The 21,893-nt window shown below is 37.3% G+C and overlaps 4 protein-coding genes and 1 long non-coding RNA gene across 5 annotated transcripts; 1 reads left to right on the plus strand and 4 right to left on the minus strand.

Moving 5' to 3' along the window:
* Positions 1–2,027: 2,027 nt before the first annotated feature.
* LOC110751490 (cytochrome P450 71A9-like) lies at positions 2,028–5,737 on the minus strand. Its single transcript, XM_088253187.1, is given in 4 exon segments — positions 2,028–2,735; positions 2,919–3,046; positions 4,663–5,054; positions 5,056–5,737. Coding segments are annotated over 4 exon segments (1,470 nt in total). The 5' UTR covers positions 5,391–5,737; the 3' UTR covers positions 2,028–2,120.
* Positions 5,738–6,447: 710 nt separating this feature from the next.
* On the plus strand, positions 6,448–11,332 carry LOC110751514 (Rhodanese/Cell cycle control phosphatase superfamily protein). Its single transcript, XM_021951989.2, has 10 exons — positions 6,448–6,744; positions 6,856–6,951; positions 7,227–7,334; positions 7,421–7,517; positions 7,775–7,814; positions 7,901–7,975; positions 8,621–8,708; positions 8,842–8,909; positions 9,412–9,484; positions 9,583–11,332. The coding sequence occupies exons 1-10, from the start codon at positions 6,583–6,585 to the stop codon at positions 9,664–9,666; spliced, it is 891 nt and encodes a 296-aa protein (XP_021807681.1). The 5' UTR covers positions 6,448–6,582; the 3' UTR covers positions 9,667–11,332.
* Positions 10,270–12,266, minus strand: LOC110751513 (cytochrome P450 71AP13). The gene is made up of 2 exons (XM_021951988.2): positions 11,202–12,266; positions 10,270–11,069 (listed from the first exon to the last, which is right to left on the minus strand). Exons 1-2 carry the CDS (start codon positions 12,132–12,134, stop codon positions 10,458–10,460), a joined length of 1,545 nt encoding a protein of 514 aa, XP_021807680.2. The 5' UTR covers positions 12,135–12,266; the 3' UTR covers positions 10,270–10,457.
* Positions 12,267–13,093: 827 nt separating this feature from the next.
* LOC110751497 (cytochrome P450 736A117-like) lies at positions 13,094–15,143 on the minus strand. The gene is made up of 2 exons (XM_021951971.2): positions 14,092–15,143; positions 13,094–13,933 (listed from the first exon to the last, which is right to left on the minus strand). The coding sequence occupies exons 1-2, from the start codon at positions 15,052–15,054 to the stop codon at positions 13,319–13,321; spliced, it is 1,578 nt and encodes a 525-aa protein (XP_021807663.1). The 5' UTR covers positions 15,055–15,143; the 3' UTR covers positions 13,094–13,318.
* Positions 15,144–16,080: 937 nt separating this feature from the next.
* On the minus strand, positions 16,081–21,050 carry LOC148294569 (uncharacterized). Its single transcript, XR_015836106.1, has 5 exons — positions 20,877–21,050; positions 20,449–20,541; positions 19,734–19,924; positions 16,686–16,739; positions 16,081–16,380 (listed from the first exon to the last, which is right to left on the minus strand). It is a non-coding gene; the product is annotated as an uncharacterized LOC148294569 (long non-coding RNA).
* Positions 21,051–21,893: the final 843 nt, after the last annotated feature.

Here is a 21,893-nt window from a genome sequence, read left to right on the forward strand (position 1 = left end):
TTCCAACTCCCATATCTGCCCGGAGTAATCAATCCAAACTGTGGCACTCCCATATCCATATGGAGTACTTGAGATTAACTCAAATATCTCACTATAGCTCTTCGACCCTTTAAAAGACCAAAAACAGTCTTGAAGAACCACAATTAGTGCAAAGCAAGCCGAGAGAGGAACCATACAGTAAGGTTATTTTTTATTTTAAACTTCCTCCTTTTCTTGTCTTCAGAGAGAAGTGAAGGAAATCAAGAAGGGACAATGCGACATGGCCCCACAACTCCATTATTTTCCCTGTTTTGACACCTCAACACAACTTCTAAGCCTTGTTGCCATCTCTTCTTGTTTCTGTACAACCCGAATTGGGTTTCTTTTTTCACTTTATTGTTTTCTTGGAAGGTAGCTAACTTCTTTCTTTTTATGGTTTTTGGTGCAGTGGACTCAGACAAAAAGGAAATTGATACAACTTTCTCAAACAGAGAGGGAGTGAGGAGATTTGTTGAAGCACGCCACTTTTGAATTTCATATTTTTTGGCCTTGCAATTTGAAATGCTGACATGATATATGTCTAAAAAATCACTCGTGATTTAGCTAAGGAAATTGTGCTTCACTTGTGCTTTATCTCTACCTTCAATTTGAGGCTTGCTGGACGTGGCACATAACCAAAGCCAGTTTGATTTCTTTGCTGTCTCAATGCACGTGGGTATCAAACCCACCCACTCAAAGTTGTGAGACTTATCCAATCACACAATTTTTTTATTGAATTTTTTTGGTTCAAGTTATACACGTTTTAGACATTGGGTAAAAAGGACGAGCATGGGCAATAACCTTCAGTCGCCCTCAAGTGGATCTACCACTAGATATGTGGTGGTCGTTTTATATCATCAATTGCTTGTTTCTCCCTTTGGTTCTTTTGTTCAATTTCTTTGAGAGTGATAAGAGATTTGGTGTGATATATATATATATATAGTTTGTAAACATATGACAGACATTATTGTAATTTAAGGAGACATCCAAATTTCTATCTAATTTCATCCAAAATACCCCTCAATGTAAGAGACGTGTTTATTCCGTCAAGAAATTGGACATAAATTTGAACGTGTCCTTAAATTACAGTAATCAAACTACGTAGGTCACATTGCCAAAATTAAAACTACATACATGATTCGTCCAACTACACTAACGAAAAGTGACTACCCAATATGCAGTGGCGGACCTATTAAGTCGCAAGTAGGTGCAGCTGCACCCCTCTTCGCCGGAAAATCCATTGTATGTGTTTCAAATTGTCTATTTGCTTAGCTGGGAGCAATGCACTCCAGGTTTGCATATAAACTTATTTCCATTTTACTCCAGGTGCACTCCGAGTAAATGTCTTTGTCCTTTTACTTTTATTTATTTTTATATTACTCCATTTACTTAAGTTTACAATGTAAATCATTTTTCATCCTCAGTTAATATTTTTACATAAAACATTTTTTCATGTATGATATGTTGCATAAAGGGACTTAAGGTCAATCTAGGTAAAAATCCTTAGATGTTCAATCCACAAAAAGTTTTTAGCCTTTTAAAATTACACATCCGCTAAAAAAAATTTGAATTCACCAGTGCCAATATGTGTGCCTCTTCTTTCTCTTCCACTAAACATGCAATTATATTTCAGGCCACGTATACTTTTGTAACTTTGTAATTGTTTGATAATCTGTTCAGCTTTAGAAGAGCTGATCACATTCAACATAGTTGATAATCTGTTGGCAACTTTGAAATTTTGGGTTTTCAAAATACCAAAACAGAGCCACAACCAACACAATAATTCATATGAGATTTTGGGGATTGGGTTTTTTTTTTTCCCAAAATTATTTAATAACCATGTAGATTTATTTCTTTATTTTAATAAATGGAGTAATTTTTTTTTTTTGTTGTTGATAGGATTAATAAATGGAGTATGAAGAAGGGGAAACAATAATGACAAATAAAACATAAACAAAGAAGACTCTTACGTAAGAAGAAAATAAAGTTTTGTAGTAAATTATTATTCAACGGCTGTCTTATTCATGACATAATAGGCTTCCTTGTGCACCGGAGCTTAGGAAAACGAATAACTAGACTTAAACCAAGGAAGCAACACTTTTCTAGAAGATATACATAGGTTTAGCAGCTAGAAATAAAGGAACTTTCTTGCTAACTGTAAGCCCAGCAGCATCTGCCATGTCCAGGTCTTCTCTTCTCACCCCATGAGGGAGTTCCCAGTCGAAACGATAAAGGAGATTAGCAAGTGCAAGCTCAATTAGCTTCACACTAAAGTTGATACCAGGACAACCCCTCCTTCCTGCCCCAAATGGTAAAAGTTCAAAATGGTTTCCTTTGTAGTCAATTGAGCCGTCCAAGAATCTTTCAGGCCAGAACTCATTTGGATTCTCCCAACATTCTGGGTCTTTTCCTATCATTTTTGCATGGATAAACACCATTGTTGTGGTGGGAATTTCGTACCCTTCAATCGTGCAACTCTTTAAGGTTTCTCTTGGAACTAGTAAGGGCACTGGTGGATGTAGTCTAAAACTTTCCTTCAAGACCAGCTTCAGGTACATGAGTTCAGAAAGATCACTTTCTTCCACTTTTGCTTTTCCCTTTAAAACTCCTCTCACCTCATCTTGTGCTTTCCTCAACACTAGGGGGTTCCTAATCAGTTCAGCCATTGTCCACACCAGTGTGGCTGAGGAAGTATCAGTGCCTGCAATAAACATATCCTGCAAGAAAAGATTTCACTGTTTTTACTATCTTGCCCCCAAGCCAGCTGAAATTCTATATATAGCCATACGAATACCGATTGTATATATCAAGCTAACACGAAGATTGTCGGAAGTAATAGCAAAAGTATATGAACAAAATAAGAAACACTCAAATGCAAGAAGAAAGAAAAAGCAACATACAGTGAGAACACCCTTAATTTGGTCATTACTGAGGGGTATTGCTTGACTGGGATCCCTCTGAACCCGAAGCAGAACATCGACAAGATCTTCATGCTCTGGTTTAGGCCTTCTAGGATCAAGGTGTTCCTTGATGAGCACAAAATTAATACAAGTTTTATCCTTAAATTTATATTTGTTAGTATTTTCTTTTGTTTTATATAAATCTATTAAAGTATTTTTATTGTTTCTTTCCAATCTTTGTTTTTATATTTAATGAGTGGTTGTTTGTAGATATTAAGTGTCTTCCACCAATAGCATGTTGAGGAAAAGAAGTAAGTAATGTGTTGCAAGAAGAAAGTAAAGGATGAGAAGAAATATGTGCAGCCAAAGCCAAGGAAATTTGCTCGAGACAACTTGTGCAGCAGCAAATGCAATTGAAGATAAAACAAATGAAAAGAAGAAGCAATCAATTGCATGAATATACTCTAGGACATGCATGCAAAGCTTCCATCATTGAAGAAATAAAGAAAGAATGAATAAACAATGAAGGAGAAGTTCAAATTGACTACTTGCAACCAATGAATGCAAAGAAGAATGATGATGCTTGAGTTGTTATCTAGCTACAATTTGAGGAAAGTTGCTGCAGTTTTTATGAGAAGATACGATAGATGAGCAAGTGGAGCAATTGATAAGAAGACTCAAAGATCTTTGTGAAAACCAAAGTCAAGGAACTAGGCCAAGATTAAGGAATATATTTGAAAATGATGGGTACTTATTTGAAATGATAAAAGCTTGGAGTAAAGAAGCAAGTGGAGAGTGGTGTGGAGAAATTCAAGAGTGATACCCGACAATGAGAAGAAGGAAAGTATGGAAATGCATGACAAAGTGTTCAAGTGGAAGAAAGTTTTGAAGAATTTAGATAAGGAGTCATCATCACAATGAATTAATTAAAGGAAGCAACTTGGCAATTGGTTTGATGGCAAGTGGAAGACATATTAAAATCATGAATATTGCTCCCATCCTCCTATAAATAGATGGAGCTACGGCATTGTAAAACTACACCAAGCTCCACAATCTTGAGCTTTTTCTCTTTTCCCTCCATATTTCTAAGTCTTAAATTCTGTTTTTAGTTTTATTTTATTATGGGGAACTAACTCCCTAGCTAGGGCTAGGGAGGAAACTTTTAATATAAGTGTGTAATTTTTATTAGTTTGATCCAAACTTAAGCTTTAATGTGAATTTGTAGTTTTTGTTCAAATGGAATTTGTAGTTTTCTTTTTAATTAATTGATGAATGTTTGATAATCTATTTCATGGGTTCAATCATGTTTTTCCCATAGTGTAGTAAAAACTTTCATGCTTTTAAAAGAGAAGAGAATTACTAAAGATTAATAGAATTTTGATGAAGATTATTTTTTGATAGTTTGTTGCCAATGGTACAAGTTATGCTTAGAATACTTCTAAAGGAAATTAAAAAGAGCTTTAATTATTTTGAACAACTACAATGGAAAATATTTTGTGGATCAAATTATTAAGAGTTGCATGCTTATGTTAAAAGTGGAAACCCAATGCCTTAGTGTTTTAATCAATTAAATTTTCTCCAAATCAAATCTTGCATAAATCTACCTCTCAATCACACTTGTTCTTTTTCATCTCTGTTATTTTCTTTACACTGCTCTCTGTGGATACGACACTCGGACTTCCGAGCTACACTACTATACGATACTATCTCCTTTGATTTTTGTAAAAGTGGTACGAACATTCCTCAATCACTCTGTCATAGAAATTGTCCAAGCCTTTAAAACACTTCTCCACCTTTTTCTCAAGACCATTGAACTTGTTTAACCAACTCAACCATGGTAGAAAATCTGACAAGAAGAATCCTCCCAACAGGGCCCTTGTCTCTTCAAGCAATACATGAATTCTGCTCTTGCCAATTCCTCCTCCATCATCATACTTTTTACCGAAAGCCGAACGGCACAAGACATTGTTTGCTAAGAAAAGTGTCAGTTGAGTGAGATTGATGAGACCCTTAGAATGAGCTATAGAGTCAAGCATAAGCCCTACCTCTTCATCCCTCACAGACTGAAACATTTCAACCTTCTTTGAACTAAGCAGTTCCAAGATCACAATCTTCCTCATCTCCCTCCAATACTCTAGGTGCAACATACGAGACTGCCCTACCGGAAAAAAAGAGGTCATGAGTTTTGAAGATCTCTCTTGCCATATGGGCTGAGGAGACTACCAAAGTAGATATTGAGCCTAATTGCAAGAACATGAGGGGTCCATATTGGAGGGCAAGGTGTTCAAGGACATGATGAGGTAAGCCATTAGAAAGCTTGTGAAGGTTCCCAATGAGAGGTAGCCTCCTAGGACCAGGAGGCAACCTCCTCCCTTGAGAAGCAGAGCTTTTCCTCCTCTGCTTGATCAAGAGCAAAAAAATAAAGGGTAGGAGGAAAACAAAGAGGAGGACCAAGGAAGGTTGAGAATCCATGGCTGGTTTCTGAGGCTGCAAACAAGGCTGTGGCTGCTGATAAGCATTTAAGGATGGCAGTCGGTGCAGACCCTAATGGCAAGTTGATATCGGAGCAGAGCCAATTGGCAAGTTGACTAAAATATTATGTCGTATTGAAGCCGACTAAAACCAACTGGAATCTGAGTAATACAGTAATATTGATGGAAATTGTCAATCCTTCAAGTAAAGAGTCAGTGGTTGAGGTCTTTGTTTGCAAACCACGTGGCATCAATTCGAATCCCCTTGTGGGTGCCCCTCCCCTTAAAATAGAATTCCCCTTCCCCTATCGATCGAATCAATAAAAAAAAGAAAAAAAAGGAAGATTGCGTCACATGGCACCAATATAGAGTTTACAAGTTTAGTTTTCAGTATATGGTAAGTCAGAGTTGGTCAATGATCCTTTTGAAGAGGAAGCTAATCTCTCATTTTCTTTTGTGTTTAAATAGAAAATCTCTTTCTTAATTATTGTAAATAAAAGAGGTCTTGTTCAAACATTTCTATAATTGTGAATCTTTCCTTTCATGTCGGACATAGGGTGGCATGGCACCACAGGTAATCAATCAACACTCGGTTCATTTTTTAAGATGAACACGCAATATTCTACTTTAACTGTAAAACAACAAGATATCTTTCCCTTTCTTATTCCTTTTTTGTCTAATCAAATTCACATCAAATTGCCTTTCATATAACTGCCATATTCTCAACTTCCAATCAATAATTTTGGCTCACATATAATGAAATTAGTCTATTAGAAAAAGAAATCAAAAAACATAACATTAGAAAGACCAAACTTATTTTCAGTTTTAAAACACACTTGACATATAATTTCTTATATATTATAAATAAATGAGGTCTTATTCAAAAATTTGTAAAATTGTGAATCTTTTCCTTCATGTCGCACATGGTTGGCACCACCGCAGTGAAAAAATAGACCAAACTCTTCCTTTCCTCAAGTGCACCCATATTTAATTCACGTATATGACAGTTTTTAGACAATCTAATATAATTCTCCACCGCTTGGGGAATGACCAAAAAATAAACAATCTTTCTTTTCATGTCAACTTGAACGCAGCGTTTCGGGCCACTGGGCAACAAACGACACGCAACTGAAGATAAACCAAATCCGATAATCATCCAGTCGGTTCTCAGTATCGTAAAAAGCTCTTTGGCAATGGAAGCTCTGGGATTTCCTTCTCTCAACACCCACACCATTTCGTGCTCTAGTTTTCAGAAACAAAGAACCACCAAAATACCATGTCAAAGAGAACACTTTTCAAGCGTTTCACATCTATCTTCGCTAAAACTTAGACCCTGTTACAGAACATTCCATTTTGTATGTAAATTCTGCACCTTTTTCATGTTCTAATTAGTGGGTTTGTTTTATTTTTCTTTTTTTTAATTGTTTTCTCAACTGGGTTGGTCTTCTTGTTGTTTTTTTATTCAGCGTAGGAGTGCTACTCGAATGCAAGCTGACAATGAAGATTACGAGTTGAAGCAAATGAGGGATGTGGCTGCTGCCAAGAAGAGATGGGAAGCTCTGGTATGTTTCTCAGTTCCTATAAAATCAGAAGAAAAAAAAAAACCGAAAAACGATTGGTTTTATAACTTATGGTAATATATTTAAGCGAGCCGGGGATTTAAGAAAAGAAAGCAACATTCTTTCGTTTGCTGCGCCTTATTTCAGTTGAAATTTTTGTTGTTGTTGTTGAAGAAGGTTGTGTGTTTTCTTCTGCATATGCTTTTGAATTTATTTGTGCTCTGTTAATTTTTTGAAGTAGTAACTACTTGATTTGGAGTTTTAACTGTTTAATACAGGTTAGGGAAGGAAAGGTTAAAGCTTTAACACCAAGGGAAGCTGGGTATGCAATTCAGCTATCTAACAAAACCCTTCTTGATGTTCGTCCCTCTACAGAACACAAAAAGGTAGACATCCTAACATTATTTTTTTTCTCTATAGCATCCTTTTTCATTATTTTTCAATAAACCTCTTCTTTCCCCCTCTTTTATAGGCATGGGTTAAAGGCTCAACCTGGATTCCAATATTTGATGTTGGTAACGAATTCGACGCTGGAACTCTTTCCAGAAAGTTCATGAGTTTCACGATGGGTATCGTGCAATTCTTGCTATCTTGTCTTTCTTAACTGCTATCCAGTTTTGCATTGCTTCTGTGTTTTATTTTTTCATTTTGGCAACAAATGAATAGGTTTCTAGTCAATAGTCAAATCATAGTATCTTTGTGATATTTTGTAGGGAACAATAGAGTATTTTCTTAACTCCTCAAATAATGTCTGAATTGTAACCTGTCATTACTTTGCATCTTGTGGTGGCTGTACTCCTAAATGTGACGTAATATTTTCGTGTAGGGGGTTGGTGGAGTGGTGTGCCTACATTGTCTTATAATAGGTATTTAAAAAAAAAATCATATTATTGGCGTGATTTGCTTTGTTCACATGATGAATTGCATTTTCATTTTTTTTCTTTTGCAACAGCCAGTTCTTGTCCAAAGTTGACGAGAAGTTTCCAAAAGATACAGATCTTATCGTTGCATGTCAGAAGGGATTGAGGTACGCTTTAGGTTCAACTAATTGTAGTTTCAGTTATAACTTTGGTTTAATAATGAGGAATGTGGAAGTTCTGCTATAACATAATTCTATTTTGGTTTTTATATAATTGATATGATTGAGTTTTTTTATTGCATCATGTATGTAGTTATGTCATCCTATATTCAGAATGCATTGCAAATCCTTTTTTTTTCTTTCTCATTTTCATAGTTGTCTAAAATTAGACTGGAAAAGCTTTTAGAAAACTTTAGTGAAAGTTGTCCCAAAATTATGAATATTGTATGATCATTTATTATCTTCTCCCCACAAAGTGACCATATAATTGGAGGAAATTGTCAAAGGATAAAAAGGGAGGAATCTTAATTCAGCCCTTTATTTTCTATGTTCTAGACATCAGACCCATTTTTCTGTCCAATTTGAATTTTTTGTGTATATGAATCTTTGATCACTAACATATCTCCAGCTCAAATAGAGAACAGCAGTTCTTAACTTATACTTCTACCTAATACTATTTTTTATTATAATAAAACTAACTAATACTATGGTTTAACTTTAAATACATGGAAGAAAAGATGCCAATGAAGAGAATAGCCTACATTAATTAAAATGAATCAATCAAATTTCACTACTGTCACCTTTCTTGGGCAGATCTCTAGCTGCTTGTGAGCAGCTGTACAATGCAGGCTACAGAAACCTTTTCTGGGTTCAAGGGGGTTTAGAGGCTGCTGAAGAAGAGGTAGTTGTGGTTTGTAACTTAGATATTTTTTTTGTAATTAGCGTTTCTAAATTTATAACTTTTTCAGTGCTTTGTTGTGAACCAACCTGAAAACGTCTGTTAATGTAGTGAGTCTCGTCTTATGTCGGAGCAGGATCTTGTCAGAGAAGGCCCTCAGCCATTTAAGTTTGCTGGAATTGGTGGGGTTTCAGAATTTCTTGGGTAACTAACTGATCTTAACTCGCTTCTCCTTATGATGTGTGCATTGTGAAAACCAAAATTTTCTTTTCCATTTTTTCTTGTTTCAAATGGGAAGATAAGATGAAACTGTATAGATCATGAAACTGGGTTGAAAGGTTATGTCAATGCCATCTAGTACAGATAACTAGATAGCTATTAGATGCATAATCAGGTAAGTACACATGTAGATTGAATCTGGTAAACTTAATTGACCAAGGTTGACGTTGCTTTGACCCATGAAAAGGTAATTTCCAGCTATAATCTTCAAGTTATTGCTGCCAGATTGACTCAAGGTCTATGATTTGGTGATTTACTTTGTATATTTTCCATTAGTTTATGGCTTATAATACAAATTACTTGGTATCTACTTTCTGCTGATGCACAGTGGCCTTAAGTTATTGATGCATATTAGAGTACAACTTTAAGGCAGTTCTTATACAACTTTATCAGAAAGTGCATTTATTTCTGAATCCCCAATCCACAGTTGGACTGATCAGCAAAGAGCTGCAGCTGCCAAAGAAGGTTGGAGTTACCGATTAGTGTTCTCTGCCCGGCTGGTACTTATTTTCTTTAACATGTTTGCTAAAATGGCCTGCTGTTTAGTCACCTCACTTTTAAGAGTCTACTCTCAAATTTGATTTCTTTTTTGGCACAGGTTGGAGTCTTTCTCCTTGCCGATGCCTTGTTTTTTGGTGCTCAGAAAGTAGCTCATTATCTTCAGGATATAAGGTTACAATGAGATTCAACAGCTGTGCTTGAAGTACTTGATTGAATATCAATATACAACATTTTGCAGTACTGGTTCACCACAGAGAGAACAGATTTGCCAAGGATAACAATTTTGGAAGCCAGAGTACCTCAGAGAGAAGATTGCGTTCTCCACTTTTAACCATATATCCCTCTATTCTCATTATTGTTCCATGCTTTTCAATGAAGTTGGATCTATGCATGATCTACCAGCATGTGCTCGCTCCATGAGAAGTAGAACAATGATTAGGCCAGAAAATTTTGTCAAGAAAGTTATGCCTTGTAACAAGTCCTAGTCTAGTACAAGTCTTCTTTTTTATTTCTCTCCCATGAAGGTTTTACGGCCTAGCAATGTATACCTTCTGTGAGCTCTACTACTTTTCAAAATTTATCTTTTATCAATCAATTTATATTGAAAAGAACTTGAATAAATTCTTTTGAATATTTTTTGAAGTATATAGTTCCCTGATATGCATGCGGAGGCAAGTAGGGGAATTAACTTGTTCTTCCTTGCGAAGCTATGACAGTAACATTGTTCTTGGAAACCAACCTTGACATTGGGTTTAGATCATAGTTGGGGTAAAGGAGGGAGGGAAAAGGAAAGAAAAAACATATCTTATTTAAAAACGACAAGTATATTCTTCCATTAACTATAAGAGTCTCTTTCTGAAATACAGGCAAAAGGCAATGCGTGAATCTTGCTCGTCTCTTGTATGTTTGATGAACGCAGAGATAATTGGATGATACATAGAGTATCATGTAGTTTATTGATGATTTCTTGTCTCAGGGAAACCGTGGTCTGGGAACAACAATCAGATTGGCTATCCTGTGCATTGTGATACCAAAAACTTCTGTCATGTCCAAATCTTTTGCTGCAGTATCAGGGGGAAGCTCCCAATCAAAGGTATGCAGAAGTTGAGCTAGAGCAAGCTCAATGGTTGCTGTTCCGAATGTAATAGCAGGGCAACCTCTTCTACCAGCCCCAAAAGGTATAAGCTCAAAATCCTGCCCCCTGAAGTCTATAGTGCTACCTATGAATCTTTCTGGTTCAAATGCTTCTGGATTTTCCCAAGATTCAGGGTCCCTCCCTATTGCCCAGGCATTGACGAAAATTCGTGTTTTGGCTAGAATATCATACCCATCAATGGTTACATCTTCCATGGATTCTCTAGGGACTAGTACTGGAGCAGGTGGATGCAATCTAAATATTTCTTTGATGACAGCTTTCATGTAGTCCAGCTGAGGCAGATCACTCTCTAACACGACTCTTCTTTCTCCGACAACACCTCGTACTTCTGCTTGTGCTCTTTCCAATACTTTGCGATTCATCAAAAGCTCTGTCATTCCCCAATCGAGGGTGATGAAGGCTGTGTCAGTTCCTGCAGCAAACATGTCCTGCAGCAGCAGTGGTGTACCACTTAGTGTTAATTTGTTTGCAAGCAGTTGAGTGCAATTCATATCCATATTAATATTGGATTTCATGGCTGTTAGTAAATATAACTTAAGCATTCAAGATTCTATACTGACCAAGATAATAGCCTTGACATTATCCATGGTGAGAGGCATTTCAGTAGACTCTTTTTTCTGTATATCAAGTAAAACATCTACAAGGTCCTTGTGCTCCTCTTTTTCTCTCTTGGGGTTGAGATGATCAGTCACCATTTGGTCAAAAAGTTCATCGAAGCGCCGGAAGGTCTCTTGAAGTCTTGATTTCATTCCTGTTAAACTGTGTATGAACTCCATGGAAGGGAAGAAATCTCCAATAGAAAATCCTCCAAGCAATTCCTGATATTCCTCAAGCATCTTTTGGAACCCGTGCCTATCATAGTCTCCACCTTCTGAGAAACCCCTTCCAAATGCCACTCGACAGAGAACATCATTTGCATATAGTCCAAGCATCTTGGTCAGATTGGTAGTGCCAGGGTAGGACTCTGCAACCCGACGAACCAGGCGAGCAACTTCTTCTTCTCTAACATGGCTAAATGATTGCACTCTCTTGGCACTTAGTAGCTCAAGTATGCAAATCTTACGAATATGCCTCCAATAAGCACTGTAAGGGGAGAAGACAACGTCAGTGCAATTATAGAAGAGGTGTTTGGCTGAAAAGATTTGTGGACGGCTTGATAGTGCAAGGTCATGGGTTTTCAGTACTTCCTTTGCTAATCTAGCTGATGAAACCACCACTGTTGGGATCTCACCAAGCTGTAAGTAAATTATTGGACCATACTTCTCTGCCAAGCAATGGAGAGATAGGTGAGGCTTGTTTCCGAGCTGGTGAAGGTTACCAATGATGGGTAGCTTTGGAGGACTTGGTGGAAGTTTGACTCTTCTTTTCATCGACTTATCCTTATAGATGAATTTGAGCAGCAGTATGAGGAAACTGAATGCAAAAAGCAAAGAGTGTTCCTTTAGCAGTTGAAGAAGAGCCATTGGAGTTTCCTGAACCAAAACTGAGTACATTGGTTCACCTCTCTCATAGGCAAGGTAGCCACCTCAATTATTTTGTATCATTCAGCTTTTCCACAACATGATGGTCTGGTCTTTGTTTTATTAGGAGAAATATCTTAAGAGATGGTTTTTTCCATTTTTGGCGGGTAGCAATGGATGATGATAGGCCATGGTCCCAGAAACAAGTGATTTCTTTTATTCTATCTTTTACATGTTCTCATCATGGACATATAGCTGAATGGAGTTTGAATTTTCGACCAAAACGCACAACGATGGCGAAACTACGATGATTTTAAATTCCCAAAACACAAAAAATTCCCAAGAAACCAGTTTAAGAAATTTGCGTTCACACTCACAACAACAGATTTGAGAGGATATTTCCTATGCATGGTTAAACCAGTAGCTTCAGTCACGTCCAAATCCTTGTTGGTTACTCCACCAGCCAATTTCCAATCAAACTTATGTACTATATTTGCTAAAGCAATCTCAGTAACAGCTGTGGCAAATTGAACTTACACAAGAATATGGAACTCGCACGGATCTTTTTTTTGTTTGGATGAACAAACACTTTAGATACTCTTAAGCATAACTCGAATTTCATGATCTTATGTGTTTCACACATCCAACCTTCTAAAATGAATATAGAAAGAAAATATGTTCTAGAAAAACCTTATTGATAATGCAAGATTACCTAACTTATCTAAACTATTAAGCACAGTTAGATAAGCTCACCATGGGGCATTTTCTTCTTCTTTGTCTTTTACCTCCTCTCTTTTTGTCTTTCTTTGTGAGAGTAGTCTAATACTAGTCTTGTTTCAATTATCTTTCCCACTTTAATTTAATCCCATGAGATAAAGCAGCTAACTTTTCCCCATCTCATCAATCATGTATACTTGAGTTTGAGTTTTTCACCAGACACACCACCATGGTTTAAAATTCAGAAACTACCCTGATTTTGAATTCCGAAAACACAAAATATTCCGAACAGACCAATTTAAGAAACTTGAAAATGTGTATATGGTGAGAAAACTTGCATTGACACATAATATTTTGACAATTCTTATTGTGCTATCGTATATCGGTAACAGTATTGACCGCTGAAGCCATAGACCTATACACAATAGCATGCTTAGAGCCTTAGACATATAATATGAACACCAGTTCATGTAAATATATGAAAATGCCCTCTCTATCCCTCAACTTGAGTGTGGAAAAGCAACAGCTTTGAGAGGATATTTTCTATGTGGAGTTAAGCCAATGGATTCTGTCATGTCTAAATCCTCCCCGCTTGCTTCACCGGGCAATGCCCAATCGAACTTGTGCACGATGTTCGCTAAGGCAATTTCATTAACAGCCATGGCAAACTGAAGTCCTGGGCAGACCCTCCTACCAGCTCCAAATGGAATCAATTGAAAGTCATTCCCTTTGTAATCTATACCACTATTCAAGAACCTTTCTGGCTCATACTCCTCTGGGTTGTCATACAGCTTGGGATCTCTTCCAATTTGCCATGCGTTGATGAAAACATGTGTGTTGGCTTTAATGTTGTAGCCATTTACTTCCACATCTCGGGTTGACATCCTGGGAAATAGTAGTGGAAGTGGTGGATGTAAGCGAAGAGTCTCCTTCGTCACTGCCTTCAAGTAGTGCATTTCAACCAAATCATCCTCTGTAATCACGTCTGTTTTGTTTCCGACTATTCCCCTTACCTCGTTCTGTAATTTGTTCATGACCCTTGGATGCCTTAAAAGCTCAGTCATTGCCCACTCTAAGGCAGTATATGTGGTATCAGTGCCAGCAGCAAACATGTCCTAAAAAGAATTGATTGGATTAAGATATTTAACCTATTGCAAAATATATAAATATATATACTACTATATGTTACATCTCTTTCACAAAAACACACACACACACACATGCACATATATATATGATTGAGAGAGAGAGAGAGAGAGAGAGAGAGAGTTACCAAGATGATACCCTTTATACTAACTCTATCAATAGGAATGCCCTTCAAGTTTTCTTTCTGAATTGCAAGCAAAACGTCCAAAAAATCCTTTTGGTCATCATCTCCACTCTTTGAACTATGGTTCATATGCTCTTGAACCGCTGTATCTATAAAGTCATCCAACTGCTTAGCCACCTTGTCTAACTTGGCTCCCAAACCATTGATATGGCTCAACCAAGAAAGCCATGGGATATAGTCCCCAATATTAACAGTTCCCAGTAAGTCAGTGAACTCCTCTAAAAGCTTCTTAAACATCCTCCCACTTTGCCCGCCTTCCCCATCATCGTACTTCCTCCCTAAAGCCACTCTACACACCACATCATTAGTAAGCCTCACAAACATTTCGCTTAAATTCAAAACAGATGATGAGGTTGATGATGATGATGATAAATCATTTATGTTTTTGATCATGGATTTGGTTTCCTCTTCTCTCACAGAACGAAAAGACCGAACCCTTGTGTTGCTCAAAAGATTTGACACACATATACTTCTCACCTGCCTCCAATACTCACCATATGGCGCGGTTGAGACATCTTTGTAGTTGTAGAGAAGCTTCTCAAAGATGGTAGACTTGGGTCGACCAGAAAACGCGAGGTCATGAGTTTTCAAGGTCTCCCGGGCTGCCTCAGCTGAAGAGACAACAAGCACCGGGACACTTCCAAAGTGGAGAAGCATGAGAGGGCCATGGCGTTGGGACAAGGCTTGAATTGAGCGATGAGGGTACGAGCATAGCTGGTGAAGGTTCCCAATAATAGGGAGCTTTGGTGGAGAAGGTGGTGGTGATGACTTTTGGGTGGTGGTTTTAGTCGAAGAGTACCATGTGTATAGGAGGACGAGGCAAATGGCCAGCAGGGTGAAGGCCAAAGGTTGCAAAAAGGAGGAGCTTTCATTTAGCTCTTGCAATACTTGCAAGGGATTTAGCATCTTCAGAGTTAGTGCTAAGAAAAGAATGTGTTGTGTGTGTTTAAATAAAGGCAAAGATCATCCTAGTACTATGCAGAACAGAGCCGTCCATGTGTTGTGTGTGTCAATCTCTTCACTTTATATATATTAAGTGAAAATGGCAGAATATAGTGCCGGTTTGATCACTTCTCATTAGAAAATATTATCAAATTGTTGTCATCAATGCAAAATCTTATGCGGTTGCATCAACGTGATTAGAAAACAAAAAAAAATCTTAGGGAGAGGGTCATTTTGTGCAGCCACACAAAACAAAAAAGAAACGAGCAATACATGGCTGCTATAACATAGAAAATGGGTTGTGATGATGGTGATTTTTCTGTTTTACACTAGATGTTTACCTAGACTTGTTCAATTTAGTATACAAATTTTTTGGCATTTTCATGTGATTTTCTTGCTCCACCAGCTCCAGCCAATGTGTTATTTAGAAGATATAACATATATGATCATCATGCTGATCACAGAGACAGAGAAATGAAACCCTTAAGAAAAAGGCAAGCAGAAAATGATTTGAAAACAAAAGATTACTCCAATCCAAACACATTAAGCACGTGTAATGTTGGGTTGGGGTAGGTGCAATGAAGCTTATTGCTGCTTCTATGTGACTTGCCAAATGTCCAGTAGCATTTTCGGGGAAGTAAAAAACAGTCTACATGAACATAGAAAGGAAAACACCATTTTTCAGCGAATATGTGACAGTCAGGTGTTTTGGCTACGGTTTTTCATGTTTCGCAACGATTTTTATACCTTACGTGATGAAATAAATACCCCAATTGGTTAAAATGTCTTTAGCGACGGAAAAAACCGCTTCTAACTGTTGCTAAAACCATATAAGTCAACGAATTAGAACACCACCGCTAAAAGTCTGTAGACTCTTCAAATCTTATCCCCTCCTGATTATGTTAACTTTCCATAAAAGACAAGAAAAAATGCTCTCTTTCCTCTTTATACTTTACCTATATATATATATATATTAAAATTTCCTTTGTCTTAAAAAAATATTTACACATTTTAAATGATAACATCATGAAAATCTCGTTCAAATTATTTCATTGGATACAACAAAATTCCCCAATATGTCCAACGGACAAGATTGGATGGGAAAGAAATTTAGTGCAAGTTTGTCATGCATCCCCTTCGTAAAGGTAATCCCTTTTTCTCTACTGACATTTCTCGCGTGCTATCATTGCTCAATACTTATGGCAAATTCCATAGTGCAGCCATTAAGGTAAGAGCTAAAGCTGGATTTGCTACCTGAACATCCTCTGTGCATCCAACCACCCATTGTACCTGAAGTTGACAAAAACATTAGATGGAAACTGATAAACCCTTTTGCTATCACGTCTAACTTCCATAATACATCGAATGAGTGATACAATCGTATAAAAATTTGAGACATAAATGTGAGGCCCTACAAAAGAACTAAGGCAAGTATATATTACCCTACAAAAAATACTTAATCCAATTATACAAGACTTAAAGATAGTATAAGTTATAAAGATAGTATAAGCAAGGTAAATATCACCACTAGCCAATCCTCCTAGTATGAGTGTCCCCCAAACAGAACTGCCAATATGGAAATTTGGATTGCATACCTATTTTTGCTTCCCATACTCTATTCAATCTTTCAAGCCTTAATAAAACATAACCTGCAAAGTGCAGATGAAATCATAATTTGAAACAAAACTAATATACTAAAAATAAGAACCAGATTAAGGAGAGAGAAACTGAATAATGACAACTAAATCTTTTAGAGGCCAAAAGGCTAACTGCCTATGATTCACCAATGAACAAAACAGGGTACTTCTGAATTTTCCTTTTTGGGACAAAATATAGCAATAAACAAGTGTGGGGAGTGCATGTTAAGAAGTAGAAATCCTATTAGAATATATATTTTCTATTAGGAGTTGAAGTCGTACTTTGCCAGGGTTACTAGGTGTTGCATTCCTAAAAGGACACAAATTAATGTGCAAACAACCAATTAAAAATACCCGCAAGTGCACGAATCTAATGAAGTATAGATTATGTAAGTACGGGGTCGATCCCACGAAGAACTTGTCGGTTTCCTACAAGTTCTAATTTGAGTACGTAAAGAACACTAATTTTACACAACACACAAACACAATACAAATTGGAAACTAAAAATGAAGTAAGGAAGATAAAAGAAATGAAACAACACAAGAAAACAAAGAAAAACACAAACAGCACTTTCTATCACCCGTTTATCACCATTTGGACAGATTCGTTTCTCTGTTTTTCAGTTTCGACCTCTGTCCAGTTTTTGACCTATAACTTTCCAACCGTTTATCCAAAATTCACGTTCTTTATACGGTTGGAATCAGCACAGAAAATGCAAGAACACAACGCGGACCAAAAGTCCAAAAAAATTACTGAAACAAACAAAATTCAGTGACAAAGACACAAAACGTGTCAAACACGCAACTCACACACACATTGGGGGGGTTTTTTGATTTGGTTCAAGTGACCTATTTCTATTGCATGAAAGTAAATGGACTTTGAATTTAAATGTGAATGGCAGAGATGAATTATCAAAAAGTGAAATTAAAATGTAACAAACACTAGGGTTTCGGAATCCACCCTAAACAATTCTACCCATGTTCATGGATACTCAAGTGATGAACTCTAAATGTATTGATGAAGATGTTCGCAATCAAGACCATGGGTTGTGGCTCAAGACGCATTGATTCTCTCTAATATACGTAAAGTGCATGGTTCGTGCCACAATACTTGTGCCCTCCTCATAACCGAACCTAGGTATGGTTCGTACTTCGATTCGATTGCAAGGAAAACCCATTAAGTTCAAAGAGAATATGAACATCACAAGAACCCTAATAGCATGGTGTTTACATTAGGTATTCAAGAAACCAATTCACATGGATGGTTCTTACTCCATCCATATATTGCTTAGGAAAACATGAAGATACACATAATCCCAACAACCTCAAGAAGCATGCTTTCAAAGGTAATCAATCAAGGAAAACACACATCAAGGATAGATTAATTTGGTGAATTGGAATTCATCAATTGTTGTCAAGAAACCAATTCACATGATGCTCACTTAAACAAGTTCAATCATTTGTTGCTAATTAGAAATTGTGTTCTTGGTTATCTTACACAACTTCTCAACTTTAGCTACATGCATACAACCTAAGGTGATTAAGCAAAGGAAGCAAACACATATCATAAAATTCAATTAGTGAATGGGGTTCATCAACAACATCTAGAAATTCATACACTCAAGCATCAAAACAATAAGGTAATCATGTTTAGGGCTTCAACCTAAGCCCTAGCTATGGAGTTTAGTTGCTCATACTTATTCCAAATACAAACTCGAAATATAACTAGAAGGAGTTTACAGATTTGGAAATGATGAAAGCTTGAAGTCTTCAATGGTGGAAGTCTTCTCCTTTCTTCCTTGGCTGCACCTCCTTCTCCTTCCTTGCTCTTAGCTCCTCAAAAGCTGCTCTCAAGTTGTGTAGAATGTGGAATAGCCTAATTTCCCACGATCAAAAGGCTCCCAATATCAGATTGCAATTTTGACTTCTCCTCCCTCTCTCCTCCTTTCCAGCTTTTACCTTTTAATATAAAACTACCACCTTTGATAAAGCCTTAGTCCATTGTCCCCTTGCCATGATGGAGCTTTGACTTCACAAAGATGCCAAAAGCTCAGAAAATATCTATTTTACAAATGTAATTCCTTGTTACCAAGAGTTATGGTAACAAGAAGTTAAGATGACACAAGGGAGGTAAAAGCTGGCCAAATCCGGATTTCCAGAACTGTGGTAACATGATGGATTGGTTGGATAGGCAATACTTGTCCAATGGAGCTCAAATTTGGATATGTTGTAGTTAACATCCATTGGAACAAGTCTCATGAAGATCATGACCTCATCCGAGCACCAGAGCATGTTGATCCCAGGCCAAGAAGTTGACCTACGAAAATGAACAAAAACAGAATTTATAACTAATAATGCACTTTTAGCTCATTTTCATCCCAATCAAGGCAAAATCTAAGAAAACACAAAAAGGAAGTAAAAAGCTATAAAATGTCAAGAACTAACTCAAAATAGTGGGTGAATAACATGAAAAATCATGTGTAAAAATGAACCGAACACTAGGCAATTGTGGGAAAGGCCAAAAGAAAAGGGGTGATACATACAAACTATCACCATTCAACATACCATTAGACAAGGAAATGGCACATCGCTTGCGAGTGTGGACTAGTATCTGCTGTTTGTACCATATCTGACCCTCCACTCGTACAACGACACGTGGATCTTATAGACTCGCCCAAGTACCCAAGGCCTCGGACAACCGGCATCGGCCACCGATCGCATTGTCTCAAAGCTGCGAACAGCCATTACAGGCCAAGCTCGTCTACAATCGGCATCCCTTACCGATTGTAGAGAATCAACCTCGAAGTCTCCGCCCAAAATATCTAAAGACTCGTGTCGACCTCAAAAGGCCCTCCCACGAGTCCCACATCGAAAATGAGTACTAAGAGCATACAAAATGCCCTCTATAAATAAGGCCCCTCCACTACAATACAGGGGTAAGACTTTTAAGCTTGACTTCTATACTTTTATATGGTCAACAACAAGAGCTCTTAAAAACAATCTTACTTGAGCATCGGAGGGTCTTAGGCTGGTTCCACACCGGTTCCATAGACCTCACGAGCTTCGCTTATCTTCTATTCAGGATCAGCATCTGAAGACAGGAAGAATCTCCATCCATCACTCAATCGATCTGCTAGATCGTCTACATCTCTTGTAAGTTGCACTCATCTTCATCTGTTCAGTTTTAGTGCCAACATCTGCCAAATGAAAGAAAAATTAAATCCGCAATTGTGCAACAACATACTGGTCATAGTTCATGTGCGTGCATATGCATGCATGCCTGATGTGTGTCATCATGTCAGCGTTGTGTGCAGGTGCATGCATGGATTGGGGTTGGCAGGCAATGACCTCCAGTATTTGATAGTGAACTAATGGCCTCATGGTGAAACTGGGTTGCATGTATTTTCAAGGAGGATGAATGAGATGTCCATCTAAAATCCAGTTAACATTCCCAATCCCAAAAAAAAAATTACAACCAAATTAAACTAAGTATTTGAATGACACACAGCAATTGAGTTAAGAGCCCAACAGTCTTCAAGACTCCTAATTCCCTGATCCCCATCATGATGAAAAATAGAGGGAAGGAGGAGGGAGGGACCATACATTTGGATACCAGGCTCCGTAGCTAAGCTACGGAAACACTTGAGCAAGAAAATAAAATGCCAGATCTAGTACTCGAAAATTGAGCTTTACCCATAAGCCATGAATATTAAATCAATACCTGACTTGCACAAAGATTAGCTTGGCTCTGAATACATGTCTTTACAGGTCCCCAAATGCCCTACAAATAGTCTCCGCAGAAACTCCCTCCAAACTACATTGACAGTGACAGATTAAAGAATTAATTGCAAGCTTCCCTAAACTCCCCACAGAAACTCCCACCAAACTAGAATGTAGAAATAGTTCACAATTCTACTATGCCAAAAACCTTGAATTCTCTTCTTTTTCTATTTGAAATTGAAAAATAAAATAAAAACAACAACTGTGTTTTTTTTGTTTTTTTGATGAGCAACAACTGTGTTTTCAATTGCTTCAAATTCCAACAATGTATAGTTTAACCTATCCTGAATAGTCAATGGTTGCTTTTGGGGAGAAGATTCGTCTAATCCAAAATCATACATTTGGGAAAATAGCGAATTGGAAGCTTACCAAACAAGTGCTTTGATTGCATCCCTAAAGCATGTCTTCCGCTCGAACTCGAGGTGGTCTGTATCGCCATTGAAAATTGAAATAGCTCTCTCTCTCTCTCTCTCTGTGGGTAGGGTTTTTGTTTTTCAATTTTTTTCGTCAGAAGGGGCGGATTTTGGCTTAACACGATTTCCAAATTTTTTCGTCAAAATGCAAATTTGCTAGTTTCATTTTTTTGGACAAAAATATTTCAACGCGGCTATACTATTTAAATAAATTCGAATATTTTAACAGTATAGCCGTGCGGTAATACTTCTTAAATATACTAATATTTTTCCAAGTATCGCCGTTTGGCTATACGCTTTAAATAAACTCGAATATTATAATAGTATAGCCGATCGGCCATACTCTTGAAATAAATTCGAATATTTTAAAAGTACAGCCACGCGGCACTTTAAATAAATTCGAATCGAATACAATTACTCCAATATTTTACAAGTATAGCCGCGCGGCTATACGTTTTAGTAGGGATGATACACCACACTGCAAGCGACACCAAAACAATATGCCCACACGTATGGAATAATACTTGGAGGGAGATGAAAATTAAAAAGAAAACATAAATATAGGCAAATTTTCGATAACGAGCAGCTGATGTCAGTAGCCTAAGGCACTAATATTCCAACCATTTTGTAGTTACACTAGAATAACAGATAGATATAGTTTTTGCACCAATTCTGGTGAGATCTATCATAAAACCAAACTATCAACTACTTGAAGCTCTTGCTAGGTCCTGGACTAATCCACGGCGACGACTACCTCTACCTGTGTAGATTACACATTACCCTCCCTCCTACTACTGCATAAGATAAGAGCCTCAACTGGTCACCACTTCTGAAAGCTAGAATGCACCTATGATTGGAAATTCAGTTGGTGAGAAGTCCTGACACCAACTTGTCTAATGTGAGGAGTACCATTCCGTCCTATTTTTATAGAGGAGATTTTCTCATCATGCTATAACTTGTGTAGATTCATTCT

Source organism: Prunus avium, chromosome 5 (assembly GCF_965620075.1).
Source record: "Prunus avium chromosome 5, drPruAviu1.hap1.1, whole genome shotgun sequence".
Taxonomy (NCBI): Eukaryota; Viridiplantae; Streptophyta; class Magnoliopsida; order Rosales; family Rosaceae; genus Prunus; species Prunus avium.